This window comes from Porites lutea, chromosome 13 (genome assembly GCF_958299795.1).
Source record: "Porites lutea chromosome 13, jaPorLute2.1, whole genome shotgun sequence".
Taxonomy (NCBI): Eukaryota; Metazoa; Cnidaria; class Anthozoa; order Scleractinia; family Poritidae; genus Porites; species Porites lutea.
In genome coordinates, this window is record NC_133213.1 from 22,955,973 (window position 1) to 22,978,240 (window position 22,268).

At 37.3% G+C, this 22,268-nt stretch overlaps 2 protein-coding genes across 4 annotated transcripts in view; one reads left to right on the top strand and one right to left on the bottom strand.

Annotated features, from left to right (window-relative positions):
• The window catches only part of LOC140923150 (protein SSUH2 homolog), a 54,353-nt gene extending 38,584 nt beyond the window's left edge, over positions 1–15,769 (bottom strand). The window contains exon 1 of the mRNA XM_073373226.1: positions 15,751–15,769. The gene's annotated coding sequence lies outside the window, so the exon portion shown is untranslated. The remainder of the gene's footprint in view (positions 1–15,750) is intronic.
• Positions 352–19,208, top strand: LOC140923151 (potassium voltage-gated channel protein Shal-like). Of its 3 annotated transcripts, XM_073373228.1 has the most exons (4): positions 2,961–3,300; positions 5,950–6,039; positions 12,885–14,450; positions 18,112–19,208. In XM_073373228.1, the coding sequence occupies exons 3-4, from the start codon at positions 13,294–13,296 to the stop codon at positions 18,380–18,382; spliced, it is 1,428 nt and encodes a 475-aa protein (XP_073229329.1). In that variant the 5' UTR covers positions 2,961–3,300; positions 5,950–6,039; positions 12,885–13,293; the 3' UTR covers positions 18,383–19,208. The 3 variants fall into 3 exon arrangements, with proteins under 3 accessions (XP_073229330.1, XP_073229329.1, XP_073229328.1); XM_073373229.1 differs by lacking the exons at positions 2,961–3,300; positions 5,950–6,039 and adding an exon at positions 352–471; XM_073373227.1 differs by lacking the exon at positions 5,950–6,039.
• Positions 19,209–22,268: the final 3,060 nt, after the last annotated feature.

The window sequence follows — 22,268 nt, forward strand, 5'->3', positions numbered from 1 at the left end:
TTCTAAATATTCTAACTTACATAACATTTAAAAAGTAGGCAACGACTAATTCCAACAAAAAGCCATAATACATAAGAAAAGGCCATTTAATCTGGTACTTAAAGTTGCATAAGCTAAGCACCTTTTCTATGCGCCTTAAATGAAAGCCCTATTTCATTATTAATCGCCCCGAGGATGTCATCGCTAAATATTCATGTAAATCAAGCCCCAAACTAAATACATGGTTACGCTTCTCTAATAACCGCCGTTTGACAGGAATAAGTGAACGAAACGTTAGAATTATTGATATAAGACAAGACCCCAGGAAAATATGTAATTACACTGTGAGATATCACTCCAGGCGGAGTGCACGTAATTGCACATAAGAGGTGCAGTCGGACTGTCATGTTCACTTGGTCATGAAACTGAATGATTTTCAGCTGCTCACATAATTCTGAAAAATCTTATCCAAAGAGAAAACACATTTATGAGGTAAGGCAGAATGTAGTTCTCGATTCTAGACGCTTAAAAAGGGTGATTTTCACCGATGCGTAACTGTTTACAAACCGACAACAAAAACAAAACATGGAGAAATACTGACAATGTTTCTCTTAGCCGGATGCATGAATCCTTTGATTCTGTTGCAGAATATGATTTTGGAATGTACTGCCACAAAAAATTTTCTGATTCTTGTTTGAGATAACAAAAGCGTGAAAAGTGCATTGCCTCGTCACAGGTAATGAATCAGAATCGTATATTATTCAAACAGATGGCATCGTGTACTTAATTGAAACTAAATGACAGTGTTTTAATAGAAAAAGATGGCTTTCATCTGACGGCCTGAAAAGCCTCCACTTCGAAAAACTTATTCTTGGTAAGCGACTTCTTAAAATGACACGAAATGTTCAATAGACACGATACTACTTTCAAAATACACCGGTTTTCTCATGGTGATGATAAGAGATACGTAAGGGGCGTAAGGGGGAGGGGGAGACCCGGTTGTACTGGTATTCCCACACCGGGAGAGTAGCAATCTCTACGTTCTTGAGAATCGCTGCTTGTTAAGCAGTTTATTAACAGATGAATCTGGATGGATAAGGTAAAATTGCAGAGATCAAAACGAACTGCAAAACGGCCTTTACCGTCTATGTTCTTGTGCTAAAAATTCAATAGAAATGATGGAGTTTGTTTCCTTGTGAAGCTGACGTAAATCGGAAGCAAAATATATTGACATCTTTTAACAGTTATATGGTGGCAAACACGAACGTAAAGGTCCCCATGAAATATTAATTTAACTTTAAAAGACCGGCTACCTTGAGACGTCATGGTTTTTGTATCGACGCCGGGAAAAATATAGGCGGCTTAAATATTCCAGTTTGTCGTTTGTAATCAAGTATCCTTAATAATTTACAGTCAGCTGTCAGTTATAGATCTTTGATGTCTTCACTTTCAAGGTAATTAGGTATGCTGCAAAGTAAGATAAACTAATAAAAGGAATCCTTTTAATTAGGATGGTATACATCTCTCGATGTTTTAATACTTCCTGAACAATGCCTAAGCTTATCAAGTGGAAGATAACCACAGGTCATTTGTTTTTATCACAGGAAGCAGATTCGAGTTCCTAAAGCAAACAAGTAAAATCAAGTGTCACTATCGATTTGATGCTTTCTCTAGTTGAGTTTTTTCTGGGATTAAGTATCGAAATCAGAAGGATTTCATTGGTTAACAGTGGGTGATGACGTCATTAATTACATCTTTTCTCATTGGCATACAACTTAACCCATAGAAGTTGTGGTCGTATGTACACACGAAAATTCAAAAATTGAAAGAGCTGGTTAACTTGAGCAATTTTTGCAATTTTCAGCTCAATTCAAGCAATACCGAAGAAAATATCAAATTTTAAAGGGCTGCAAAAGAGTAAAAAAGCCACTACTTTGTAAAATTACGAGTTTTTAAAGCAGTATTTCTCCGAAACCATTTCGCATATCGTGCTTAAATTTTCACAGATCATTGATATTACTATGCTCTTACAATATTCAGATATGGTATTTTAATAGCTTGATGAGTAAATGATAAGCATATATCTTAATCAGGCAAAAAATGTAAACAAAGATTCGTCTGTAAGGTATCATTTATAGGAGTGATCAGTGGTAATTTAGCAAGTGCAGAGTTGTTCCTAGTTGGTCTAGTTTAGCATAAGCATTCCGGTGCCTAGACTGAAACAAATGAACAGGCTAAGGGTTCCAGGAGCACATTCACTCGTTTTGATTCCTTTGAGATGTATCTGAAAGCAAGGTTAACCCTTTCACTGCCAGAGTGTTTGATGGAGTTTTGTAAGGTGACTCTAACTTTTGAGTGCGTGGACGAAACCCTATGATGTGACCATTCAAATGAAAGCTCTCTGCCTGTACTTACACATGATGCTGTTTGTTTTTCAAAATTTTACAAAATAACATTTGGAAATCTCGTCGAAATTTGCCTTTGGCTACATTTGGCAGTGAAAGGGTTAAAGCTACTGAGTATTTGCTTACACTGGAGTTCTTCAATTTATTCCTGTGTAAGGTTGATCTACTATATTTTGAGCACGCAGATTAATCGATCACTTAGATCGACCAAAGCTTGACATTTTTTCACGGAGACCAAGCAAATCTCGTTTGATATCTAAATTCCGAATCGCTTTTTAATTTGGGCCACGCGACCCGAAAGGAATTTACCGTGCGAGACAACTGGCGTCTTGGAACTAGGCATAAACCTTGCCAGTGAAAACTGCAAAGAAGTAATTTTCTGGCGCATGAATAACTTCTGAGCCCAAATTGTTAAAAGATTCCAAAGTTTGACCTTTCAAAGGGAAGCTTTCGAATTAGGACGATAATGAAAGCAAACAAGGTCTCTTAAAGTTCTATTATTGCCTTAGGCGCAGATGTCCTCTTGACAACCTGTTGTCAAAATTTGCTTGCTAATTAAGGGGGGTAACCAATATAATTATGCCGTGAGCATTAGTGACCTCATCAAGAAAACGACTCGAGGAAAAAAATTGGCGAAAGCAGATAGCTCCCGCTGTGTTACAGACAGGGATTATACACCGGTTAATTTGCTTAAAATTGCTATTCCGCCATACTGCAGTTTATCGTATGATTGATCAAAGTATATACGCTGTTTTACGAAGGGAAAGTTTTCTTGCTTCGTAGTAAAATGCAAATGAGTTGAAATGAGCACGGATGATCTACTGCAACAGATGTTCATCCTTTGCTGCACGAGCAAACTAAATTTAAATGACCGATGAAGGCAAGGAACAGGGCATTGAACAACGACTTCACAAAGGTAAATCATATTCATTTGTGGGTACTCACAAATATAACCCCCTTTGTGCTGTTTTCAACGAGTTCCGTCTTAAACAATGTGTTAATTCTAAACTTCTCTTGAATTGCGCTTGTGTTTTGTGCTCTGAAACTGTGCATGGTCATGGTTTATTTTATGTGCCGCTCAGTGACTACCAGGTTGTGAGTCTTTTCATAACGTTTTTAGCATTACGACATGGCGAGTAAACAGCGCCACCAAAACGCACATTCATCAGCTCAAAACCTTTAACTAAATGAACGTCACGGCTCGCAGTCGAATAGAGGCGACTGAACGCTTTTTTTACATATATAAATAGTACAGTATTTAAAAAACAATTTACTACACTGCAACCAGAATCTAAATGAAATATAAGATCTAGCTAAGGAACAATCTATTAAGCTTACAGGAGAATCAAGCTTGAAATAAACATCAAGCAGAATTTTTTAATATATTCACAAATATTTACTTGACGAAAACTGGTAAGTTCTTATTAGATGCTTATTTCGGTTAGACGTAGGTAAGTCACTAAAAAGAGCAAAATCATGTAATATTTTGCTGGGTGAAAAAGTAACTTGATTCTGTGGTTTTAATTCCACTGCGTATTGTTGTCAGGAAAACATGTATACGAAGGCGAAAACAGCTTGCGTGCAATTTATATTAGTGGAAACAAAAGTCGTCGGGCTTTGTTATGAAGTTCTAGCCAATAAATGTGCATGATCTGAAATGCTGAGACCCGTGCATTTATGTATTAATGCCATGAGCATTATTAAAACGGCCCCCAAATGGGAACGCGCTGTGAAGCAAGGGAAGTCAGACGAATCGAAAACATTTCACCGACTGTGGCATTGGAATGAAAATGGGATTCGTATAAGCACGGAACTTGCCGCTTGACTGAAAAGGGGATTTGCCTCTAAATACTTTTCTTGGTACTTTTCATGCAATGTGACATGATATAGTAATGTTTTGCTAGAAATGCAGCAAGATTGTTATCACATTTAAGCCCGGAAAGTTTTATTTCTTAAACAGATGTTTCTTCGATGTTTTTATCTTAGTTTCATTAGCCATTTTACTGAGCTAAAACAAACACAATTAGAACAAAAACAGGTTTTAACCAATATATGCGTCAATGGAAGTCGTTTCAAAACGAATTTATTCTTAATTTGTCGAGAACACTGGTAAGATTGTCAGAACATTTTCCGCGGAACAATAATTGTAATTTTAATCAAGGAAAAAAGAAAATTTTAATAAAAAGCGTAAAAGAGTAAAAAGTGTCGTTCATTAAAACGATAACACACGTTCAGCCCTGTCACGGAACAAGGAAAGGTTTTTTTTTTCAAATAAAGCGGAAAGAGAAGGTAAAATATTCAACGGCCTTATTGCATTAGGCAAAGTGCTAAACTTCTTAATTTGAGATCGCAACAACAATCCGATTCACACCAATGCCTTAATGAAAAATGTAGGCCATTGTTATGAAAAAACGTCGGATGAAAGAAGCGGCGGAGGATGAAAGCAGTAGAAAAGGGAACATTCTAAGAGGAAGTAAAATTCTAAATGAGGATGGATATGTATATAAAAAACTTTGCTCGCAGCGGGAAACGCACGTAATTAAAGTTTGAATATGAGGCCGTGTAGGTCTTATAGAGCTTTGCCAAATCACGTGGCCATCTCATGTATTTACACGTGAACATAAGAAAAAAAAAATAAGAATTAATTTCATGTACAAAGACCAATGTTTAAACGGTCAAGCCACGTTAAAATTGTCTTTATAAAGAGAAAGCTAGAATAAGGTGTACCTTACACACAAAATATTTCATACACGAAATAGGATGAAGAGAAATTATAAACAGTGATGGCTGTATATAAAAACAAAATTTTTAAACTAATTCACAGTTAATGAAGAGATAACAAAGGACATTAACCCCATGAAGAAGGTTTGGCATGTGGTCCCAATTAGAATATAAATTTCTTTCAACGTCTTCAACATCTATCGACCAGTTGAAAACTCAATCAGCGCAACAGTCGTCTATCAACACCTCTTGAGTTTTTGAATACTAGGCGAAACATTCTTACTCCTGTTTTATAAATCAGCCACTGTAAAAGCAAAGAAAACAACCACAGGAGAACATAGTAGTAAATGGTTTGAACCCAGGGGATATGTCATGTGTAGTTTGATACAACAACAGCTGAAAAACCATCAACAACAACAGCTTTGGTGAGCAACAAAGAAAACAATTAAGCAGTGAATGGTTTATCTCTGCTGTTGTGTCATAGTTTAGTTGATAACTATAATAATAATAAAAAAAAACGGTCAAACGGTGGCCAAGTTGGTGTCCCAAACCAGTCCCGTGGGAGTTGAACTCTTTTCTTATGCAAACGCTTTCTTTTGTTCCCATAAATTTGCATAGATGTTGGCCACATCAATGAAACACAGAATAACCACAGTAAACAAGAAAAAAAAAGAACATAGAACTTAGGGAGCAAATGTGGTTCATAGTAGATGCAACAATGACGCAAAACCAACAAAATCCGCAGTGAGCTACAACGATTAACATACTGGACTTTATAAAGTGATGTTTAGAACTCAAGGGTGATACCAGGTTTGATTGAATAAGATCTTCTTGGTTTGTGCAGTGCTTTTGACACAGTGCGGATGTTATAAATTCGACTCGAAGTGATAAGGACAGAATTCCCGTGCTTACATACCATAACAAAAGGAATACGGCAAGTATAACCTTTAAAATACAACTTAAAATTACTTTTATGATTCCATGAATATTACCTAAGAACAAATATACACTCCAACTATTCCCAATAAGCCATGATTTGAAACGGTGATACATAAAACGCAAAATAACGTTCCGTGCAACCCGCCAGTGTACAGAAATATAAGGATATGTAGGAAATTACTACTTTTTCAGATTTGTGTTATCGGATATATTAGGTGAAAGGAAATACTAGTAGAAGATTTGAGTTGTAGTTCTTTTACGCTCAAGGTGCTTTTCGATTACGACAATGTCCCTATTTCCAACACGAAACGAAAGTATATCTCTTTGGCGGGTTTGTAATTCCATTAAAGTCTATAAATTTTAGTACATTTTATGCGGCGATGAGATCACTTGCTGTATTAATTTTGCATAACATTGCGAGAGTTTCTGCTACAAACAAAAAATTAATCCATGAATTTTCCCATTTGCTGAAAGGGCAGCAGAATAGGATTTCTTTGAATGGCCCGATCTTCGACCGCCATGTTGTTGTTCCTACTAAAAATGTTTTTTTTTTGACGAACTACGCATGATCAGTGAACAAATCCGCTGGCAAGAACATTGATGATCGCTTTTCAAGTAGTGAAACATCGTCCGGATTTCATTATGAGATAATATGGGGTGTAGCTATCTTTACTGATAAATACAATGTTCGTGAATTTTATCAATTTAATTACATATTGTCATTTAGTGGTGTATAGGTCTAAATGTCATAATTATCTTCAACCTAGTTAAGCTCAAGATTAAGACATTTAATTAACGGTATAATTAATTGATAAATCCATAATGCGGGCTTTGTGGCCTGATTTAATGAGAGTAACAGCCTTCACGTAACCCATATACACGTCCTATTTGATTTGTTTATCGAATTCGGGAGATGAATTGTTATGAATTCCTCTCGACCGTTTAATAAGGCTATTCGCTAAATAGTTTCAAAAATTTAGCCCATGATGGCAAAAATTGCCATCTCAGTCTTCCCGTCGGCATGTGCTTGCACAGTTCACTCGATTCAGCAAGACTTGGAATGGCTCTTGTTGCCGGGAGTGTTCTCAAATTTAAAATTCTATTGTGCTGTTGATTTCTACATTTATTCTTACCAAATTGAAGTAATTGACTGTAAGTAAACTGGGATTAACTCGGGTAAACCATTAATCTAGCGGATTAAAAGGCGTAAAAATTCTTCGACTGTTCAAAGTGACAACATTAATCCCCTTGCAGCAAACTGGTAACCTATTCTTACATGCAAGCTACTTCAGGTTTTAGATTGAAGCCGCCGTAAATAGGTAAGTAGGTATGTTGAAAACTTGTAAGAGGAAATGCTGGAAGGCATTAATATTATCATATATATTGGGCAGAGATTTTAAAATGAGATTACTCTTGGAACTCTTGGATTTGCACAAAATCCAAGCACAATGTGTTGAATACATGCATGAAACATTGGCATATACTATTGACGCAAAGATTTAAAAATATCCTTACAAATTTCCCAGTAATCCACACTTTGGATGTTAGTCTAGGTTTCCTATTATAGCTTTAGTTTGTGCTATTATAAAGAGAGGCATTTCTTTACTGACTTGCGTTTATCAAAGGGCTCAAACAATATATATATATATGAACAGTGGTTGACAAATGAGAAAAAGCTTTGCTAAAAGCTTTGTCCAGGCAGAGATCGAGTAGAGAAGGAGAATGTGTTATAACGAGGCACGTACAAAATCCCAGCTCGCATATTTCAAGTAATTGTGTGAAGAATTCGCCAAATCATGTTGGAGAACTTTGCACGGTAATATTTTTGAGTATATGTTCTTAATTTTTATTTCAGTTTTGCGTGTTCTTGATTAGACACACACACACAAAAAAAGAAACGCATTATTAGGCAAAAATAATGATATATCTCTGTTAAATAAGCCATTTATATTTTGCATGAGCACTTCACAAAAAGCCAGTTGTTGCTGTCCGGTTGCTGTCAAAAATACGTTATAGGGTTAACAGAAGATAACTCGATGACTTGTCCCAATAAGGTCATAAAGTTCTATGAACTGCCCTCACGAAATGTATCTTTGTACTTCTATTTCTACTTTCATGATAATTACTTGACCTGAAAATTTCTGGAAGAGTAGCACTGATATTTTTGGAGAGTTGAAAATCTTAAGATTTTTCCGTGACTGCCTGATAATTTGATGGTCGTTTATAATGGTATGCTAATGCACCTCGTTCGATAAAATGGCAATCAGTCTCCATGACAAAATTTATGGCAATACCAATCTTGAAAATACTTCACGAATTACCTTATTGGTATATAATTTTGCGGGTATTTAATTTCGTGATTTTGGCGAGAGAGTATTTCGCCGGGGTTTTTTTTTTTCGCGATTTCAACACGCAAATATGAGAAAAGAGCAACAAATTTCGCGATTTAAACATTCTCAAGTTCATTTTATTTTTAAAAAGTCTGAATGTCTTCAAATTTCTAGTTTAACTGGAAAGGTAATGTGTGAAAGCTTCACAAAATATCGTCTTTTCACTTACTGAGGATACAAAACCGAGCTTTGAAGTATAACCAGTTAACAAGTTGTGTTGTGATTATCCTGTATTTGTTGTTGCTATTTCAAGTTAACATTTTTTCTGTGATTTGAAGTTTTTATATGCAGGGGCGGATCCAGGACTTTTCTTAGGAGGGGGTGTACTCGTCTCTTGCTCTACTTCAACACCAATAAACCACATAGTGTTTTTTTTTTTGCCGAATATCAGTTGTATTAGAAAACCGCAGGTCATCTCGGGGGGTGGGGGGGGGGGGGTGCGCACCCCCTGCACCCTCCCCCTAGATCCGCCCCTGATATGTATTGAGTATTTGATTTCGCGTGCTTGAATATCGCGATTTTTTGCAATCACGAAAAACGCCAAATTAAAGACCCGCGAAATAAGGTACCAATAAGGTATGTATATATGTTTTGTAATCGTTTTTGTCCCATAAAACTTCCAGTCACTTTAAAAATTGTATAAAATAATTTTATTTTTTGGAATTACGCTTTTTTCGTAGTTTCATATTCTGTTATATAGAAATTTCATTGAAAATACCCTCTAACATTACAGAATAAATGTAAAATCCATTTATTTAGCTAGCGTCTTCTGCCATCGTCACCAGGGCAAATTTAATGACAGTCTCCCACTTTCTTACCGAAAATGCGGCACCGAAAGAGAGTGAGTGTTCAACCATTAGGCAAAACATGAAACATTAATGCACTGCTTTTAGGTTGGTTTATGGTAACATAAGCAAAACCAAAAGATCTCATTAAGGTGATTCTCTCTTTATGTTATTGCTTTATATTTTACAGCAAGCAAGCCTACCAAGAAGTTCTGTTGTAAGAAGTTCCACTTTTCATTTTTTTTCAAAATGTTAGAAATTCTCAGTTTAGTCCGACTGGCATTTTACGTAGGGTGGCACTTGTTCTCACTGAATTAGGGACTAATCTTCGTTGCATGTTTTGCCGTATTAAATTGCCCATGCTTTTATAGTCCATAACGGGAACGAATTTTTAGCAGGCAGACAATTTGCTAATGCTCATCTGAATTTTATGGCTCACAAAGGGTTCTGCTTTATTTGTGATTGAGTGCTCGGCAGTCCCGACTCGTCTACCAACATTACTGGTTTTAAGAACCGTAAAAGTGCATGTCGTTTATGTTCATAAGAAAGAAAACTATTAACCAGGAACTTGTGTATTTCGCAGATCGCGTTAAAATATCAGCAGTTTACAACTTTTTTTTTTCGATTTTGAAGGAGACCATTACATTCAGGATTCAGGTATGAACTGATACTTTAAGGTTAATATGCGGACTGGACAGCACCCGCAACTAAGTCAGACTGATTATACTTTTCGGTAACCTTTCAAAACGTATAAAGTAATTTAGGTATCGCCGCGTTTATAATATGAATCTAAGTTTTCAATAGTAAGTAACTTAAAAATACAGTTTGTACTGCTTTTAATCGAATTTATTTGCCAGACTATTTTAAAAGCATCTAACAACACTATTCTTAGCTCATGACTGAATATGCAAACTGATTCAGAGTCTTACTTCATGGAAAAATTCGACTCTTTACACAATAGCCAAAAGGAAGCCATTTTGTTGTGCACGGAAGCTAATAGCACATGATATTCAGGGTATTGTTAAGCCAATCAGAGCGCGCGAAAATCACTATTCAAAATAACAAAGGTAAAAAAAATCAACAAACTTCTGAGCCACGTTCACTTTGCAAGATGTAACGATCTCCCATTTACCTAGCGCTTGATTTTGCGTAAATTTTCGCAGAGAAAAATGTTCGAATTTATCAAAATCACACACCTTCTCAACTAATTAATATCTCCGCTCACTTTCTGTTGTTGACAAGAAGGTATTAAAAGGCATCGCTCTCGTCTTCCAAGTTTTTCAAGCTTGGGCTATTCAAGAGTAAATTACGTTGTGCAGCTCCATTTTGATATATATATTTTTTGTTGATATGAATTGAACAGGTAAACCAAGTAGAAAAGAAAAGGTTACGTGACATGATATCACTTTTTTTTAAATTGATTCATGGTTTTGACAAAAGTGTTAATATATTTTGCTGATATTCATTTCCTTCTCAAACCAAATTTCCCTGAAGCGTTTATTAGTTGTAATCAGTTCTTGAAATTGTCACATATACAAAAAAAGATGTACAGTAACAATTTCACTTAGGAGGAAAACAAATAACAAAATTGAAAACTTTAAGGACGATTTTGTCAAGAAACATAAACTACTCAGCTGAGTAAGCAGAAAATCGCGCAAATGACTCAACTGTCTTATTTTTTTTTCGGCGCCTCAAACGACTTTTTGGAGCTTGAAATAAAATAACAGTAACACAGAGATAATAAGCAATAAAAAATTCAAAACCGGAACCATGCGGTTTTAATAACATAAAAACGCAGAAGTGGCAAAATTGAAATGATGATAACCACCGACCAAAATCGGGGAAAAAATGGCAGTTTGCAATCCGTGATTTTACAGAAGAACAACTCACGGCTATTTCGGTACAGGTATAATAATCTTGATGATTTCTTTGTCTTTTTAAAATGACCGTTTACGTTCAATTGACGGAAAATGGTAAATATGTTGAAGATTTCGTTAGTGGATCCCTTAGACCTGTGAATCCCTTTTTCCATGGCTTTGTTGTTGTTGTTGTTGTTGAAGTGACACTATATTAAAGCGGACGCCTCAGGAAACTGACAGCTAGTGAAAAGTGGGAAACGAGATACAGTGAGAAATGCAGTACAGTCCACGTAATGCTCTCCTTGAGCGAGAAGGCGACCAACTATCGTTGTTATCGGAATTGTAAAACCGCGTTTAAAGTGTAATGTTAGCTTGCAATCCTTCACATAAGCAACCGCGACAATTTTTGTGAATCTCTTGTCTTTAGGTTTTTTTAATTCTCGTGCGACCTTTGGGTCAGCAATTGAATAAATGCATTAACGTCTTGATGAAATTGTCTAAGAGCTACTTTGAATGTGATAAGTAAAACATTTTAATATTATTTTATCTGAACATATTGGTAATGAACAACATATTTCAAGCTTTTTTGCTAAAGGATCTCAAAAAGGTCCATCCTCTGAATAGGTTTAATCACAAGGTCGCTACCAGAGTCTATAAGGCTCATAAATCACCAGCTGTACTCGCGGTCAATTTTATGGATTACCGAGATGGTCGCTAACAGGAGCTTTGACTGTATATCATAGTTTGATAAGATCAATCACCGTAACAAATATCAGAAGCAGGCTATCATTTATAATCGTGAAGGCGTCCCAGTTCTAATAACATGAATCAAATATTGCATTGTAAAAATTGAAATAGTTATGAATAAGTAAACTTCGTCTGGTTGAAAAAATAAATGAATAAAAACTGAAGGCGAAAAGGCAAAAGGGAATTCTGGCTCTCGGTAATTGCACTGCAGGTCTTGAATCTTCGACGTAAGGTAAAAAGGAAAATTATATAAATGTATTTGTGGGAGATAATTTATTTTCGCTTTTTTTCTGCTGAACCATTTAACCTCCCATGAACATATTGTGTAATAAGGCTTTTAATTTCCGAGGATAATTCATGCGAGCCCTTATCGTTCGGTGCTTATAAGATTAAAACCATGCATTTTTTTTGTAGTATTTTTCTCAAGCTTTAGCGACTTAGTGCATACATATGCGATTATGCTTAAATACCCTTTTGAAAGGTGGAGACGAAAAGAATACATATTGCTTTCATGGCTTCATAAATAAACGATCCCCGGTGTAATTACTAAAAAGTATACTGAACTCTTCACTCAAATACATCGCTTATATTGGTTATTTTTGTTAGCCCAATAGTGAAATAAATGTGGTCATTTGTGTGGGTAGAATCTAGACAGTATCCCTCGAAACGGCAGAACCAATCGAACGACATCTTGATTCAATTTTTGCCTAAAAATATTAACTATAATAATATTCATCAAGAACCTCCGCAGAAATTTCACGCTCTTCATCGCGTATTACAGTCATATTTTTATTACGCAATTTACGGTAGTCACAAAATAAAAACAGCGAATGTTTATCGTAAAATAAGTAATTTACAAACGGTTGTATCATTAGATTTTAAAGATTCAAAAAGGATTGTTCAATAAGCAAACATTACCTGAATGGCTTCAAATATTTAATGTGCGATAGTCTTATTTAGAAGTACCCAACCCTACATTTTAGCGTTTCCCGAGATTAAATATGTTATTAATTTTTTGTATTTATTTGGTCTAATTTTGTGGTGTTTTTCCTGATTCAGATCCGATGTGGAAAGATCACTCAGCTGACGCGGAAGACAATTTTCTAATTAAGATAACCAATGGAAAACGCTGTTAAGAGAGAATACAGTAATCTCCATTTATATCGCTGGCACATATGATAATTTCGTGTTTTTGTCCCCACTGTATTCAATTTCACCACTTCAATTTTAGAACACGTGGCTGCCTTTTATCTTATTATAACCTCTTAAAATCCTGTTCAAGAAAAGATTTGATTATACTAACATACCAGAGTTTTAGCGACTCTAGAGAGGCGAGAAAAAGGTCACAAAGCAATTGACCATACAAATGAGATTATTCTGACAAACGGACGGAAAATTACTCTGTAAAAGAACCTATACTGGCTTTTGTATACACAAAGGTTTACAGTTTTGGTGACAACATCGTCAAATGCTGAACACAAGTATTTCAGCTGGGGGACTTGTCAGGAGAAATTTCAGTATCAACAACAATAAGCCGCAAAGAAACGACCGCCCTAGAGAATCCATAGGTTCCAGAAGCAACAAGCCCGCAAAGCGTGGTTCGTCAATCTCGTCGACAAGAGACAAGCGTTTAACGATTAACGTGAGTGGAATTAAGTTTCAGACTTGGCAGAGCACGCTGATGCGTTTTCCTGATTCTTTACTGGGCAGTGCAGAAGCCATGAAACAGTTCTACGACGAGCAAAGAAAGGAGTATTTCCTCGATCGCGATCCATATCTCTTTAAGTTTGTTTTGAATTATTACCGATTTGGCAAACTACACTTCTCCCAAGAAGACTGTCCCGCTGCGTTCGAAGAAGAATTACAATTTTATGGCTTTTCAATTTACGACGTAAACGATTGTTGTTGGGAATACTGTACCCACAAAGAGAAAGGCCTACTTATTGAAGGCGACAACGATGCCCTTGAGGGGGAGACAATTACCTGCAACGGAAATTTGTGCGCCGTACATTGCGAGCCAAAACTAACTTTGCGGCAGAAAATTTGGCGAACCATTGGCCCTTCAAAGACTACAAAGACCGGCGTAATATTTCACATAATATACGGGTTTTTTATTTTCGTAAGTGTGTTAATAGCGTCTCTCGAAACTTTACGATGTGGTCAAAAAACGTGTGGAGAAGTTTATCACAGTATCTTCTTCACAATAGAATCAGCTTGCGTTATTGTATTTACCGCTGAACTTTTGATTCGCTTCTACGTTTGTCCGATGAAAAAGAAATTTATGCGGGATGCTATGAACATAATTGATACACTAGCCATTCTTCCTTACTACATCACACTGATTGTTACCAGCTTTGGAGTGGAAACAAGCTATATACAAATACTCAAAGTTTTGCGCGTGATTCGGATTCTGAAGTTAACGAGGAATTCGAGAAGACTTCGTTGCCTCTTGTTAACTCTTCGACGCTGCGCAGTAGATATTGTATTTCTCTACTGTATTTGTCTCTTGGCGATTATTTTGTTTGGAACAGCGGTTTATTATGTGGATATCATGGGAGGAGATCCACAGTTTTCAAGCATTCCGGAATCATTTTGGTATACCTGTGTCACCCTGATGACAGTTGGGTAAGGCTATTGTATCATTAGTGATACTGTTCTTATCATTCTTGTTTGTTATTTTGATATTATTTTAGTACACTTTTGAGTGGGCAAAGATTGAAATTAAAAAAATTAAAAAAAAATTAAAAAAGAAAGAAAGAAAGAAGAGAAGATATAAAAAATAATAAATTACTTCTGATCAGTAGGCTTAAGGGAAAAAGCCGTTTTGTCAGAGACAAGAGTTTGTAAGTAACGCATGAATTTAAGTAACACTATTTTTTGGACTTTTATCATCGACGTGAGAAATGTTGTTTTGGCATGATCTCATAACTTAAAAGCCTTTTACACACAGCTCTAATGGCTAATTTCACCAATTTCACCACCCTTTTAAACACGAAGCAATTATAAAATTAGTAATTTATCTAAGCTTGTGCCATATTCACCTCTGCAATAAGGATTGCTATGAAAAACATTTTTTGATAAAGAATACCGAAAGGCGAAGAACACCATGGGCCTTAAATACAATATTTTAAAACAAACGGTACCGTTGAAAACTAATGCGAGGTTTCATTTCAATGGTCGCACCGGACGATTTCCATCAAATACGGAAACCTGGAATCACCTTGTGTAGATATATGATTTAGCAACAGAACGGGAATGTCATTTGACGACGGGAAAGCGCGCGGAAAGGACTAAACTCGACTTCCGGTGCCCAATTTGCCGCTCTGCCATTGGTCAAGCCAGTTGTTTGATTTGCGAGCGCCGTCGTCAACTGACGTTCTCGCTCTGTTGCTAAATCAGGCTATTAATAAACGGCACCACAGGGAAGCGTTGTTCGGTAGCTATTGTTTGCATGGCCACACCATGGGATTTCATCCACAGCTTGCACTGTATGACTGCTCATTAGTTTACATTTGAATCGACCATAGACTCAATAGTAAGAACTACCTGGTGCTGTATAATAAGCAAACCAAAGGAAACTACTGCTCAGTGGCATTTCATCTTAGGGATTGTGATGACACGCACTTTTGCGAATCACAGACCTACAAATTACTTAACATTCATTTCTATTAAAAATTTAATTATCATAAACATTTTAACTAAATAAATGTCATATCGATGTCAATCAAGCCTTTTGCAATCCAAATTCAACCATTTGTGGGTCTCACGTATTTCGTCATTGCATTTCGTATATCCTGATTGCATTTTTCCTGGGAAGCTCAGTACATTAATTTACATTAGTACATTACTTTATCTCGTAAGGTGCCCAAGATGACCTCTACCAGTAAACAAGACAAAAATCGATCAAGACCAAGCGGTCACTTACGCTGAACCTTTTTCAGCCTGTCAAACGCTTCATTAAAGCTTGCTTGTTCTTTCTCTTTGCTACACGTAATTGGGTTCTAAAGATAACAGAGAAAAATAGAGAATAATCAACATTTGGTTTTCACGTGGAAAAAAGGTTCTTATTCAAAGTTATTCCCCATTCTCTCTTCTGCAATTCCATTAAGCTGACAGGGAAAAACTATTAACATTAAAAAGCTCGGTCATCTCAGCTATCGCCGGACGACGGCGGCCTGTGTGCTTCATAGGATGAGAATGTTCGACAGTAGGTTTCTATATAAACGCATGCACTAGGGTTAAGAAAAAGCAAGCTCGAACAGATTTGTATTGAAAGCTGGAATTCTGCAAAGCAAAAATATCGTGACAGAGCTTGACAGGTTTTTCCTAACCAAACTTAATAGCACTTCCAGGGGACCAAATTCAGCACCCAGAGAAAAGCCCAACGGATGGACGGTCCTTCAAGAGGATAAGGTAGCTTGCAAGGCAAAAGTGAAACAAAAGGACGAGGGACAGGGAACATGGTGACAGCTCCGCGTAAACGAACTTTGTTATTCATAATCGAGGCACTGCGGGCATTCACTGTTAGGTGTGAACAAGAGCCTCTTGGTGTGAATGAGCCCATATCTCTTCTCTGCTTTCAGAGAAACTGGTCTATTCGCCTTGAAGACAGCCTAGGAGAAGAACGAGAGGTGACTCTTTGTTCGAGTGAAACCGCCACAAGTTAATCTATATCTGTAACCAGGAAACTTGAATTCCTTGGAAAAATCCAGGTAATAGGGAATGCAAAATTGACTGGCACAATTACTTCAGCTCTGTTCCAAAGTTAAGAAAGTCTTGTTTACCTGTGATACCCGAGTCATCGATGAGAGAACAATACAATTCACTGTCCCAGTCGTGAGTAAGTCAGTTCTGCTAAAATAGAAACCATGCCAGGAGGAGCCACGGGAGAAGTTGGCTGACAAATGATGCGTCAACATGAAACCGTTTTGCAGAGAACTTAGAATTTACGTTAATATCGGTTATATCCAAAATGCCGAACAAACCTATATAAGATAACGTCAGTGAAAAAGGGAACACCAGAATAAGAGTCGATAGGAATGCTTCCTTATAGCGGTAAAATCTGGATCAGTAACAGACAAGGAGCAAGTCTACGAATCTTCCAGCAGAGGATCCCACACACTATCATGGTTTCAGCTGGGAAGGACAGAGTTACAAGCAGTGAAGAGTCTCGAACGTTCAAAGACCAAAAGCCTAATTTGCCATTCTCAGAGAAGACCGCCAACAAGGGTTAAAAGCCATTTCTCAAAGCATCCTGTGTGCGCTGGATCATTTGGCCTGAGGTATCAAAGCAAAGTCGTATTCCTGCAACAGGAAAACTATCAACACGTCTAGAAGTTAATAGGGAAGCCGCTGCTGTCAACTTGTCGCACAGCGAAGCATATTGAGGGCGGATAACAAGATAAATAGAAACATGGCTGCAATGTGCCAAAAGAAGGAAGCCTTGTCATGCATCTTCAGCATTGGTTTTCCTCCTTTTTCAACGCGTATTTCGAAAAACTTTGACATTTACTCATGAGCCTTGACATCCACTGGCGAAAGTGACTCATTGGAGAAATCACTCAAGTATCACTTTATCATTGACAAACTGTTAACAGAAATGTTACCATGGTGAAATTTACTTACGCCAATTGCTCATCTCCCATAAAGCACCTTATTTGCCGCCTCCCCCCTCCCCCCCACAAATTGGTATAAGCATTGTTTGCAATTTCTCTTGGGACGGTCGTAATACCCAAGAGAAATGAAAAACAAAGGTTATGCAAAATTTTGGGGGGCAAATAAGGTGCATTATGGGAGATGTGCAAGTGGCGTATCTTTACACCACCAGCAACAGACTCAGTGAAGCGAATCCGACGATGGTGAAGACAAAGTCGAGTCACATTGCTTCGATGTACGACGACCTATACCACAAGTTTTTTTTTTACTTCGTTGAAATTCGTAAATCCGTGGCTCTTTCGTCACCTCCTCCAAAGGAAGATAAGTCAACTTCCTATTAGTGTACTGACCTTGGGAAAAAAACATTATCTCTAAGGTATCTGCCAGGTTTTTTTAATAACTGGCCTGCTGGAGACCGGTGTTATGCAGGGAAACTATCTGAGTCCATCTTGTGACACCTCTAGGTCGTATATACTTTCGGTAATACTCGGTATAGATGGTAAAAAAAAGCAAAGTTATTAGGGCAAGCCGAGTTAGGAAAAGTGGGTCTTTGCAAGAAAAACAAACACTCTTTACAAGAAGAAAAAAAAAACACATGGACACTAACTTTGCAAATTTCTTCATTTTGCAGTTACGGTGATGTTGTTCCCTCGTCGGTCCTTGGAAAGTTTGTGGGGTCAGTATGTTGTGTCTCCGGTGTAGTCCTCCTCGCGCTCCCAATTCCCATACTTCAAGAAAAGCAAGTCCCTTGCACGCTGGAATCTGTGACATCACGAAAACGACGGAGTCCACACAAGGCTGTTACAGAGTGCGCAGAATGCATAGGGGAAAAGGAATGTCTTTTGACCCAAACCAGTGGCAAAAATCAAGACCTGGAAAACGGGTTTGCAACGAGAGAATAATAAGCATGTATGATGGTATAACAGCAACAGCAACTTTATTAACAACAAAGAAACATGCCTTCAGAGGTTAAAACACTCGACTTTGTGTAAAAACCTGTTTCAAAGCAATAGTGTCATCGTTGATAACGTGTACTTTGGCTAGGACCTCATCTATTGGTGAAAAATATAACATTGATTCCTTAAACGCTTATTGACGCTTATTAATATCATCATATACCAGGTACTTGTTGGCCCTGGTAGGTGGATATTGTTTGAAACTCTTACCCTTACCCAGTTCTTGTTCAGCCTATTTTTGGAATTCTGTCCGTGGCTAGATACTGTTCTATGATACGTGTAGTAGTACAATTATTTCCAGTGGGCAAGACAAGTATTTCAGTGACTCGAGTGCAAATCAAATTAAATCAGGTCCCTTTATTTTCTTCAGAACTTTTTAATAACCTACCTGACAATGTTAAAATAATTCCAAACTACAATTTATTTTCCTCAGCCGTCAAAGATATTTTAAAGAAGCGTTACAGTGACTTTTTATTCATACATACTATGCCATGTCAATATGTTTTTTAATCATTCGATCTTCTCATCTACTGTTTTTGTACATTTTTTTCTTTTCTCTGCTAGATAGTTTAGGTAGTTTCAATAGAAGAAGAGCCACCTTGTGGATCCTATTGAACAAAGCCATTATTATTTATTTATTTATTTATCCATGGCTTAATTATCATTTAGTGAAGTACATCATTACATATTCGATATCCAATATCAAACGCAAGAATTTAATATCTAAACCATGGATAAAGAAGATTGATTTATAAATTGACAAACTGCTTTACCCGAGAGCCTAAATGTTGAGCCTTAATGATAAAACTAATAAACCTAGTAGTCCGAAGTGCTTCCATTCTCTCTTATTAGAATAGTTGATCTATAAACGCCGCGACTCTAGTTGCTGAATTTAGTGAGTCGGAGATCTAGACACTTCTCCTGCTTACATGGAATGTTTTGTAACTTGGCCAAAACCTCTGGCGTCCTGTAATGTTAGGACTGGGAGATGATCCCTCTTCATTCCAACCTTTTCGTTAACACTGTCACTGGCTCAAGTTTGGCACTAGCTTGATTTTGGGGTAAGTGCCGTTGTCCCCTGTCCTATTCCTTCATAAACGTAACCATAGCTCTTCCATAGTCATACGTTGCCGACTTCCGGAGCCCAAAGAAAGCTGTTATAATTAGTGACGTTCTTATATAGAAGAGAGATCCTTGGCCTCAAGCCTGAGGGTTAGTCCTCATCAAAATGTTTGACGCATCCCACCCAAGACGAACTGCCTTATTTATTCCACGTGACTTCGTTTAGCCCCCTCTTTGCCCCGATGAGGACCCAGGGTGATTTCCATTTTGCCAAACCAAACAGTCACATACCAGTGGAAGAATCAACAGAAAACGAACAACATTGTTCGATTGAAACAAACTTTCCAATCGAATCGAAGCGATCCATTTGCGTTTCAACCGAAATTTTGATTACTACTTAGCAAAGAGGGATGTTTTTGGAAATGGAACGGCAAGTTAAGGTCAGACTGGACTGACCAGTCAAAGCCAAGCACCAATCCTGGAGGTGAACCACTTTGACCGGAAAATTTCCAAACTGAACGAATCGTTCCATTTATTAATTTCTCGACCAAAATTTCTGGGACATTTTTGCTTTTAGGAACCGAGATCCGGGAGATTTTTGCTATAGTGGAATCCTAAATCCTGGGCTTTGGAATCCGGAATTCAGCTCAAGGAATTTTGGCAGAATGGAAAGCTACCCCAGATTTTCTTGCCTTCTTTCATATCTGCTGTTTCCTCTTTATGCCGGTACATTCCACTCTTTTTACAGATGCAGCTAATTAAATCTTTTAGGAACGTTCGGCTGACTACAATGGCCTACTCGTCGTGTGCCTGCTGAAGGTGAAGTAATAAAATTGCGGCGTTCGTAATACTCCTTCTTCTATTCAAAGCTAACCGGTTTTCCCTTTTTCTTGTCCTTCAATCAAACTACGAAGCAGGAATGCAACTTCACCAATAGCAGTTAAGACTGATCTAAAAAAGATCTTGGCAGTGATGGCTTGAACGTAGAAAATTACATAATTACGATGTCACTATACCGCGTCTGATGTTGAAGAGCCTGCACCTTCCACCACACTATCTTTTTGTCCCGACAGATTTATAATCATTTTTCATTTCTGAATAGAAAAAAAATTACAACTTTGGACCGCATTCCACGGTCTTCATTCAGCAAATGTCTGACTTTTTTGGCGTGAATTTTTCAAATCTACCAATATAGAGCCTAGTAGAAAGACAGTGGGTCCCTTTTGTGAATATCTGAATGATAAGTTTCAGGGGAATTACGACGAATTCCAGCAACAAGAACAAAAGCATGCCTTTCCTAGCCCAGCCTTGTTGCAGTTAAATTAGCCTGATGCTTATTCAGCATATACAACGAGCACGGAGAACTTAAGGGCCTTAGTAGTAACAAGTATAGCACATACTGAAATAAAAATATACCTATGTTATTGATTTACATATTTATATATCATTAATGTAAATCAGAATATAAAAAAGTTGCGAGGGAATCGTTCACAAGCTCAACTTTGGCAATTGACATAAAACTGATTATGAATCGAAGATAATTTATATACATATTGATCCACGGCGTGCCATGATATGTCATTGCTTGCTTTTGACGTGATGGGAGCCCATCAATTTGCTTCATGCTCCCCTTTCCCGCCTTCGTCAGCCATCCCCTCCACCCTCAATGTATACATTTTAAACCGACAAATTCAGTGGCAGCGTATCCTCTCTTTTTACTGTTCTCTATATTACTCATTGCTCCTTTTCTACTCCCACCCCATGCTTTCATCACGCGCCCCGGATGTCTTGGGAAAAGACAGGGTTGTTTCAGGCCACCCTATAGCTTAAATATGAACCGATAACTCATAGGTATCTTAGACATGAGGGACATGATTGCGTTCCTTTCCATGACTCCAATAGAGATCCACCAAGCAACATTAGCGTCTTTTTCAGCTGCTAGTGATAACTTCTATAACTAAAGTATAATTTGTCTAAAAAGCGACTATTATTGTTTTACCTAAGTTGTCAAAACGCCAGCCTGCGACTGGTATCTCTACAAGGGTATTAAACAAAATACCACGCTTTTAGTAAATATTGAATGCTTTTAAACATATTGGGACACATAAAATGATGCTATTTTCATATACAGAAAGTAAAAACGACAGCAGCAAGAAAATAATACGAGACCTTTCGTGGACTACGGACAATATCAAGGTAATTCAAATTGTATTCTAATTGTAGGTAGGTCAAAACAAACAAAGCCAAAATGATGGCTTTGATGCTTCACTGATAAAAGCTTAGGTAGGGTAAAAACACAAATTAATCGCGACAGGTAGCTTAAAGGAAAACATCTGGTCATCTGTTTTTTATTCAAACAATGCTTAGCAGGTCTTCGTATTGTCCCACTTTATGTCACGTCTCTACTAGTGCGACAGGTCTCTCTTTGCACAGAAAGAATTTCTCTTTTGATCATTATTGTCCTTGGTTTTAACGGTGTGTCATTCATAAATCTCTTGTTGATTGTAAGCGTTCTGTAAAGATAACGAAACCTGTTCAGAATAGAAGGGCCGGCCAAGGAAATTTCAAACCTAGAAAAGGAATAAAGCTAAACAAAGCAAAATATAGTGAAAAATTGCCTGTCATTTAGAACAAAAAAAATGGCAAGGCAGCAACGCTCTCGAAACGTCGATTTGTATGAAGTGCCGTTCAAGATTGGAACAAATTTCCACCTCTAACCAGATCCTTTGTTTTCTTTATTTTTCTCTCTCTACAAGACAGCAGTTTCCTA

Coding starts and splice junctions, on each gene's coding strand:
- LOC140923151 (XM_073373229.1), top strand. CDS start 13,294: ATGCTGAACACAAGTATTTCAGCTGGGGGACTTGTCAGGAGAAATTTC. Junction 14,451..18,111: donor GTCACCCTGATGACAGTTGG/GTAAGGCTATTG, acceptor TTCATTTTGCAG/TTACGGTGATGTTGTTCCCT.